This window comes from Aotus nancymaae, unplaced genomic scaffold, assembly GCF_030222135.1.
Source record: "Aotus nancymaae isolate 86718 unplaced genomic scaffold, 86718_ANA_hifiasm-v0.15.2.pri h1tg000009l, whole genome shotgun sequence".
Lineage (NCBI taxonomy): Eukaryota > Metazoa > Chordata > Mammalia > Primates > Aotidae > Aotus > Aotus nancymaae.
Window position 1 is genome coordinate 3,313,698 of NW_026988420.1, and position 8,093 is coordinate 3,321,790.

Sequence of the window (8,093 nt, forward strand, 5' to 3'; positions counted from 1 at the left end):
GGTGAAGGCGGTGGGAGGGAGAAAGGATGGATAAGTATAGGCTGCAGTCCCGAGACCATCTGCATAAGGGGAGGCTCTAGTTCCTGTCATTAATACTCCTTCAGCAGTTCCCCAGGAAAAGAGATCAATCAAACCCCTGGGGGAGCTGTTCCCAAATTAGGCAAAGCAAGAGGATCTGAGTGATGAGAGGGGTGGACTCTGCCGCTATGTCACCCCTGTCACCCTTCAGAACCAAGGCACTCCTTCCTTCAGTTGCAGGACTGATTGCTGATGATGAGAGTCTTTACACTGCACTGAGCTGCCTCGTCCATGGCTGTGTGTCCCCGTGAGAAACACACTCCTATGTTTCATCAGTGCACTGGGCAAAAGCCCAGCCCCCTCCCTGGGTTTGGGAACAGCCCTGCAGGCCTCCAGCTCTGTGGCAGCTACAGTGCTATTCGACATCTCCTTCTGCCCACTTTGCCACCTTTGCTCTCCTACAGGGGTTTTTTTCAAGGTGGGTTCTAATACATGGCACTCATATCTCCAGCTTGGAGTCTGTTTCCCAGGGAATATGTTTAAGCAATTGCTATTGGAAAAATTGGGATTTAAAAGTGATCAGGGGCCAAGAGCAGTGTCTCACACCTCTAATCCCAGCAGTTTGAAAGGTCGAGGCAGGCGGATCACGAAGTCAGGAAATCAAGACCATATAGCAGCCAACATGGTAAAACCCTGTCTCTACTAAAAATGCAAAAATTAGCTGGGCATGGTGGCGTGCGCCTGTAGTCCCAGCTACTCAGGAGGCCGAGGCAGGAGAATCGCTTCAACCTGGGAGGTGGACGTTGCGGTGAACTGAGATTGTGCCATTGCACTCCAGCCTGGGCATCAGAGAGAGACTCTGTCTCAAAAAAAAAAAAAAAAAATAGTGATCAGGTACACTGGTGGGTTTCTCAGAAACTATTCAACTTTAGCTATGTGAAAGTTGTCAGAATCAAAATGGAGTCACTAATGTTAAGAAAACTCTGACAAATAGAACCAGGGAAGGCCACAGAGTTTTTTATGCTTGTATGCTGGTAACAAAAAGTATCACAAAATATTGCAAAAATCACAGCCTTAAATACTTCAGTGAGGACATCTGCCTGTCCAGTCTCATACTGGTGTTACTCTTGTTACTGATCTTTGTAGCCAAGGATAATCATTTCAGAACAATTTCATCACCCTCATATTCCCATTGCAATGCTCTATTCACAAATGAACACCTTTTCTTTGGGAGCCTCTCCTTGCTTCTTATTTGGGTTGACACTAACAAACATCAGGTTCCTTGAAGGCAGCCTGAGATGCAGATTCTCATTCAGGTGATTTATTAAGGGAATGCTCTCAAGAGGAAGACCCCAGGCAATGAGGGAAGCCAGCTAGGTTAGGAGAGGAAGCTGGGCAAGGTGTGGGCTGAGGCCAAGGGCACTTCTTAGAGAAGTGAGAGAGAGAGAATAAAAAAGACCTCCTTACTGGTCATCCAGAAGCCTGTTCATGTACTAGCCCTGTGAGGGGGACCAGCCTATACCACAGTACCGTTTGTCCCATGTAGACATGATTCTTGAACTTGATGTTGTTTACAAAGAAGAACAGAGTTTAGAATATTCTTTAATTAAAATTACACATGAAGGCTGTGTTTAATCAAACAGAGAATAAAGTAGCCTGTAATATATTTTATAAGTATTTTGATTTTTATAGTAAATCTGCAATTTTCAAGCAAATCAACTATAACTTGCCCCCCCAAGAAAAAAAAACCTTCAATTTGCCTAGTCCCTAAAAATTGCATATAACTAAATTCTAACTCTGAAAAACATTCACACAATATTAAGTGAAAATTTTAAGAAAAGGAAGTTATTTAAATGTATCAGCTACACTGAGCTTCTTTTTAGTTGCAAGTCTCTAAATGCAAAAAGGAGTTCTTGAGGTACACTTAATTAAGTTTCTTATCAAACGTAGTATATGTGTATTTTTCCTATGGCCTGACAGTTCATTTAAAAAGTTTCCGCTGGCTTCAGGGCTATTATTCACTTCCACCCTTATTATCACCTTCGCTTTGGGATAGGAATGAGATGATTTAAAGTGACTTCAAATGTTGCCAAAATACACACATTCAAATCCATTCCAGTATGGAGACAACACAGTTGTACTGTTTCACCAAGATTAACATTTTAGAATATTTTATATAGACTGGGTGTGGGGGCTCACACCTATAATCCCAGCACTTTGGGGGGCCGAGGCAGGTGGATCACTTGAGGTCAGGAATTCGAGACCAGCTTGGCCAACATGGTGAAACCCCATCTCTACTAAAAATATAAAAATTAGCTGGGCATATTGGCACACACCTGTAATCCCAGCTACTTGGGAGGCTGAGACGGTAGAATTGCTTGAACCCGGGAGGTAGAGTTTGCAGTGAGCCGAGACTGTGTCACTGCACGCCAGCTTGTGCAACAGAGTGGGAGTCTCCAAAAATAATAAATAAATAAATAAAGAGAATATTTTATATGCAGTTTTCATTAAGAGCTAAAATGTTGAATGAAAGGAAGATTTTCATGGTACAGGTAAACTGTCACTTGCCTTTCTTTCCTTCATAAACATCACCAATAGGGCTAGGCAGGCAGCCACTCGGAGTGCCAGGAGGGCTATTAGCATCCTGGAATGCACACACCACTTCTTAGCAACCATGGCTGAGTGTAGAGAACGTTCTCCACAGAAACAGCAGAAATAGCCTCGGCCTGGAGTCTCCTGCCTGCTTAGGGCTCCTTTCTGGTGCCTTCTTAGGGGGCTGTGAGAAGCAGGTTCAAAATCCTGACCAGTTACCTCCATTTTCCTGAGGTCTTCCTGACTTGCCCTCAGTGGGGGTCTGGATAAGAGGGTGCATTGAATGATGATGATGATGGAAGCTACTGTTTACTGAGAAGTCAGAAACCTAAATGCCTTATATGGACTGAATTTGATACTTGTTAAAATGGTAGATGCTACAGTGCAACTCCTCCCGCCTTACAAATGAAGAAACTGAAGCATATAGAAATTAATTCATACAAGGTTAAATGGCAGTCTGGCTCCATAGCCTAAACTCTGAATCATAGCCTCGCTTCATTGATGTTAGTCTTTTCAGAAATGTTTCTCAAGTAAAACTAACTGGGCATTTTGAAAACAGAGTTAAACAAGTCACGAAGGTGAAGCTAGGTTTTAAGGTATCCTTCACTGCCTTCTCTACTGCCTCTGATCCATCCTCCATGACAACTGGAGTGCTCCTTCCAAAGCACACATTCGACTTCACTGCTCTCCTTTTCTAAAGATTCAAAGGTTTCACTGGTGCTTAGAATGAAGCACAAATGCCTTCGGGCACAGCGAGCCATCCTTTGTCTGCATTCCTCAGTGGTCCTACACACCAGTCATACTGAAGTCGAGCAGACACTAAGATTGTCACAGATTCTGAGAAAAGTCCTGAGACCTTTACCAATCCACAAATTACTAAATACTCCTGTACCAATGTTCCCATAAAACTGTGACATGGTAAAAGCCCCATAAAACTGCATACCTCAACCATACCTCGGCTTTCTGTTGAAACTGCTCTCTGTAACCCTGATGTGACAGGCAAGCAGTCCAAACCCACGCCATCTTGGCCCCTGCGACTTGTAATAAGTAATTAAGGACTGTAATTTCCACCCTACCCAGATAATGTGTAAACAAATGCTTATCTTGACTTTTGTGAACCACTTAAGTAACAATCAGAATGTCCAAAGTCCCCTGGCCCTCGGAATGTCCGGAGCCCCTCACCCTCATCTCTGCCCAGGAGGTGATTTACAGAATCACTAGCCCTCGGAATGTCTGAAGCCCCTCACCCCCACCCCTGCCCCTCACCCTCACTTCTGAGGTAGTTTTATGGGTATAAAAGATCTTGACACCCTCCTTTTGGGGCCACAGGTTGGACAGATGCGAGTCCTCCATGGCCACCGGTAATAAAGACCCTGCAATTTGGCATACTTTTGTCTTGGTGTTGACTTTCTACGCTCGGTCCACTACAACAAAACTATCTACAGCATAACATATAAAATTAAAAACGAAGCTGGAATCTGAAATGGCCAGTTGCAAATGATGGATCCTGCAATCCTCATGAGAACGTGGTAGAGCTATCTGGCCCCGCAGTGGGTTTGGAGAATAAAGCCAGTCAGATGCTGTTGAGGCTGAGAGATGAGGAGGAGGGAGGGAGAGAAAGGAAGGTGTCATGAGGGTCAAGGAGGGTTCTGAGGGAACAGAACAGTGGCAGAGTCATCCTCAGGATGCAGTAGTTTCTCCCTCCCCACTAGGAAACCACAGCCCTGGTGCCTCAGCTGAGAAGACAGAAGGGTTGTGATGAGCCACGGATTAGGGAGCAGAGGGAGATCCTCAGGCCCTGTAAATTATGCAAAACTGAACACATTGGGCATCCACTCTAATTTACAATTATTATTTAATTTTTAATGCAATTTAATAACAACTTCGTTGAATGACTAGCAAGTAGATTTTTTAAAGGACAGTATGGAACAATTTTATTTTCAGCATTTTAACTGCAAGCTTAGCTGATATCTTTTGGATACTTGCATTTGTTAGTACTTGGAATGCTGTATCTAACTACATTGAAACACTACTTTTCTTTTTACTTTTTTTTTTTTTTTTTGAGACGAAGTCTCGCTCTATTGCCAGGCTAGAGTGCAGTGGCACAATTTCGGCTCACTGCAACCTGCGCCTCCCAGGTTCAAGTGATTCTCCTGACTCAGCCTTCCGAGAAGCTAGGACTACAGGCACGTGTCACCATGCCCGGCTAATTTTTTGTATTTTTAGTAGAGACGGGGTTTCACCCTGTTAGCCAGGATGGTCTTGATCTTCTGACCTTGTGATCTGCCCACCTCTGCCTCCCAAATTGCTGGATTTACAGGCATGAGCCACCGCACCCGGCTTCTTTTTCTTTCTTTCTTTTTTGTTTTAAGACAGAGTCTCGCTCTGTTGCCAAGCTGGAGTGCAGTGATACGATCTTGGTTCACTGCAAACTGTGTCTCCTGGGTACAAGCGATTCTCCTGCCTCAGCCTCCAGAGTAGCTGGGACTACAGGCTTGTGCCATCATGCCCAGCTAACACTACTTTTCATTTGTCTTTGAATGAAAACCCAGAATGAATCCTAGAACCTATAAAATGAACCCCAACTTGTACCATTACTTTTTAGATTCTACAAAGGTGCCTCTTTATACCTACAAAATATTTGCAAGAAAATTAGCAAAAAATAAATGGTGTGTTCTGTGGTTCATTTTGTACTGGTAGTTACTCCATCTTCCTGGCAAATCTTTCAGCCTGCTAAGTTATATTTTCCCTTATTACTTTTTTGTAAGCCTTCCTTTCTGTTTGCTAGTTGTCACATATTAATTTAGAAAACACAAAGAAAGAACCCATAGGCCTGGCGCAGTGGCTCACGCCTGTAATCCCAGTGCTTTGGGAGGCCAAGGTGGGTGGATCACCTGAGGTCAGAAGTTTGAGACCAGCCTGACCAACATGGAGAAACCCTATCTCAACTAAAAATACAAAATAACCCAGGCGTGGTGGCACATGCCTATAATCCCAGCTACTCAGGAGGCTGAGGCAGGAGAATCGCTTGAACCAGGGAGGCAGATTGCACTGAGCCGAGATTGCGCCATTGCACACCAGTCTGGGCAACAAGAGCAATATTCCCTCAAAAGAAAGAAAGAGGGAGAGAAAGAAGAAAGAAAGAGTAAACAAGAAAAGAAGAAGGAAGGAAAGGGGAAGGGGAAGGGGAAAGAGAAGGGGAAGGGGAAGGGAGAACCCATAACTTCAGTAAGCTGAAGCATTAGCACGTGTATTTTATCCTACTTATGTTTATTTTTTCATTCATACTTTGAGCAGCACTTTATATTTTCCAGATTTGGGGGAAGAAACATGCTTCCCTTTTTCACTCCAAAAATAGTCAGGGAGCCAGGTTGCTATTTTGCTCCTGTTTTGTTTATTTCCAACTAATAAAGTCACTGAACTTTTGTTGTCATTCATTTTAGTCTATTTCTTAGTGTTTATAACAAAACTATCAAGAAAATCTAAAGCAAATGTAATTGTACCACTAAAGTTTAAGAGCAGAATTAGAAGTAGATGATCTTAAAGATGATACTTTGCCTGGATTAGCTACAGGATACAATTCAATTCCCAATAATATAGAAATGCTATCTTTCACATTTTACAAACTAAAAAGGTTAGAAATACAGGATTATGCTAAAAATACATATTAGTAGTCAGAATAACTTAGTTAAAATGAGAATTTTGTTGACATTTGATATATCATTATGTTGAGATACACAATTTATTCAACATTATTTTAAATGTATTGACTATTATACCACCAAAGAAGAAAGAATATTAAGAAACCTCCTAAGCGTTTGGTTTTTAGGCTGCACTTTGTAATGATATAAAATCCAAGTAAAAGCTGAGCACTTACCTTAGCTATCAAGAAAAGCACACTGGCGAATGAGCTATGACCGGCCTGAGCTCTACTGGAGACAGAATGCTCCAACTTTTCCGGGACTCACAGAATGAGAGCAAAGGAGGAAGCTTCAGCAACCGTCCCTGGAGAAGGGGCTCTCACGTGTTTAGCCCTGTCTCATGTTTCATCCCCTCACATTAGCAACAGGCAGGTCTAATTTTACTCGGTGACATAAACACTTCATGCCACACTTAAAATTATTTGGGCACCAATTCTGGGACACAGCTCTTCGCATGCCAAAAATAAACCAAAACCAAAAACCAAAACAAATCAAAAAACCAAACCATTCTTCTTACAAAACCAACATTCTAACGTTTAAACCCGAAAGCATGATAGTCTCATATCATCGTAACTTTCTAAAAAACCTTGACCTCAAACAAATAGCCAAAAAAAAAAAAAAAAAAAAACTTCTGAGACTAGTTTCCAGTAGAAACAAATGTTGATAAAACTTTATGAAAAATCTCTTCAAATTAACATGCAACAGTTAAACCTTGTGACTATTACACGTATACTAGTCTCATCCAAATGAACGGCATATTATCATTTTAACAGTCACTCTTTAAAAATCACTTTCCATAAGTCTCTTTAAGTGAAAAATGTTAACATTTGAGGAGAAAATCTTAAACAGTGATCACTGTAATAGAAGGTAAACTCTGCATGTTAAAATTATGGCAGTTCCTTTCTAGTAAACTAAGATTTCTATTTAACAAATTATGTGACTGTAACAATGTGATCTTAAATTGTTTTTATCATTATTTAAGAGTAATTAGGTCATTCCATTTGATAAAGTATAAAGACAATAGAATAAATATCAAACTTCTGAATAATCTTAATATTTTATTTTGCATTATTTTTATGTGGCCTGGTTTGCGGCATGAATTAAAACTTACTAAATTATATACCTCATATTTGCATTTTACTACTAAACACTGACTGTAAGAAGCAGTGCCTTAGTACACCTGGGAACAACGGATACCGGGGCCTACTTGAGGAAGCAGGGAGGGAGAAAGGTGGGGTCGGAAAACCACCTATCGGGTACTTACTGCCTGGGTGATGAAATTATTTGTCCACCAAATCCTGGTAACATTCAATTTATCCATGTAACAAACCTGCACATGCATCCCTTGAACCTGAAATAAAAATTGAGGAAAAAAAGGAGCAATGCAGTAACAGTGCATATGCTTCATTTTTATTTTGTTTTGTCAGGAGACTTTTTCTCTTCATTCTGCTTATTCATACTCTACCATAACTTCTTTTGAAATCTGATGCTTCTATCATACCAACAGCTGCAGACCTTAAATTAAAAGCTGATACAGTTTCAAATAATCTTACATTTGTAAGACATTTAAAAACCTTTCATGAATTCTCTGCACATTAGTACTTCTACTATGGGAACTCAGACATAAAATTATAAGACAACTATCAATTTTAAACAAAAATATCTAATATATTAAACAATAATGATATGAAATGTATTTTTGTATCAGTGTGTGTCTGAAAGTCAAAGTCTGAAACTCCTAACTCAGTATTCTGATTGAAATGTCATGCATTTAAAGGTTAC

General features: G+C 41.0%; 1 protein-coding gene across 6 annotated transcripts in view; it reads right to left on the reverse strand.

Moving 5' to 3' along the window:
* The window catches only part of SGCG (sarcoglycan gamma), a 117,839-nt gene extending 110,071 nt beyond the window's left edge, over positions 1–7,768 (reverse strand). For 4 of the 6 annotated variants that reach the window (XM_012441531.3, XM_021677348.2, XM_064373508.1 and 1 more), the window contains exon 1: positions 7,576–7,768. In XM_012441531.3, coding sequence (XP_012296954.3) covers positions 7,576–7,719 — 144 coding nt within the window. In that variant the 5' untranslated portion in view covers positions 7,720–7,768. Of the gene's footprint in view, positions 1–624; positions 878–6,487; positions 6,614–7,575 lie in introns of those variants that run through there. The other 2 variants (XM_064373509.1, XM_021677350.2) reach the window with 2 other exon arrangements.
* Between the last annotated feature and the right edge of the window lie 325 nt (positions 7,769–8,093).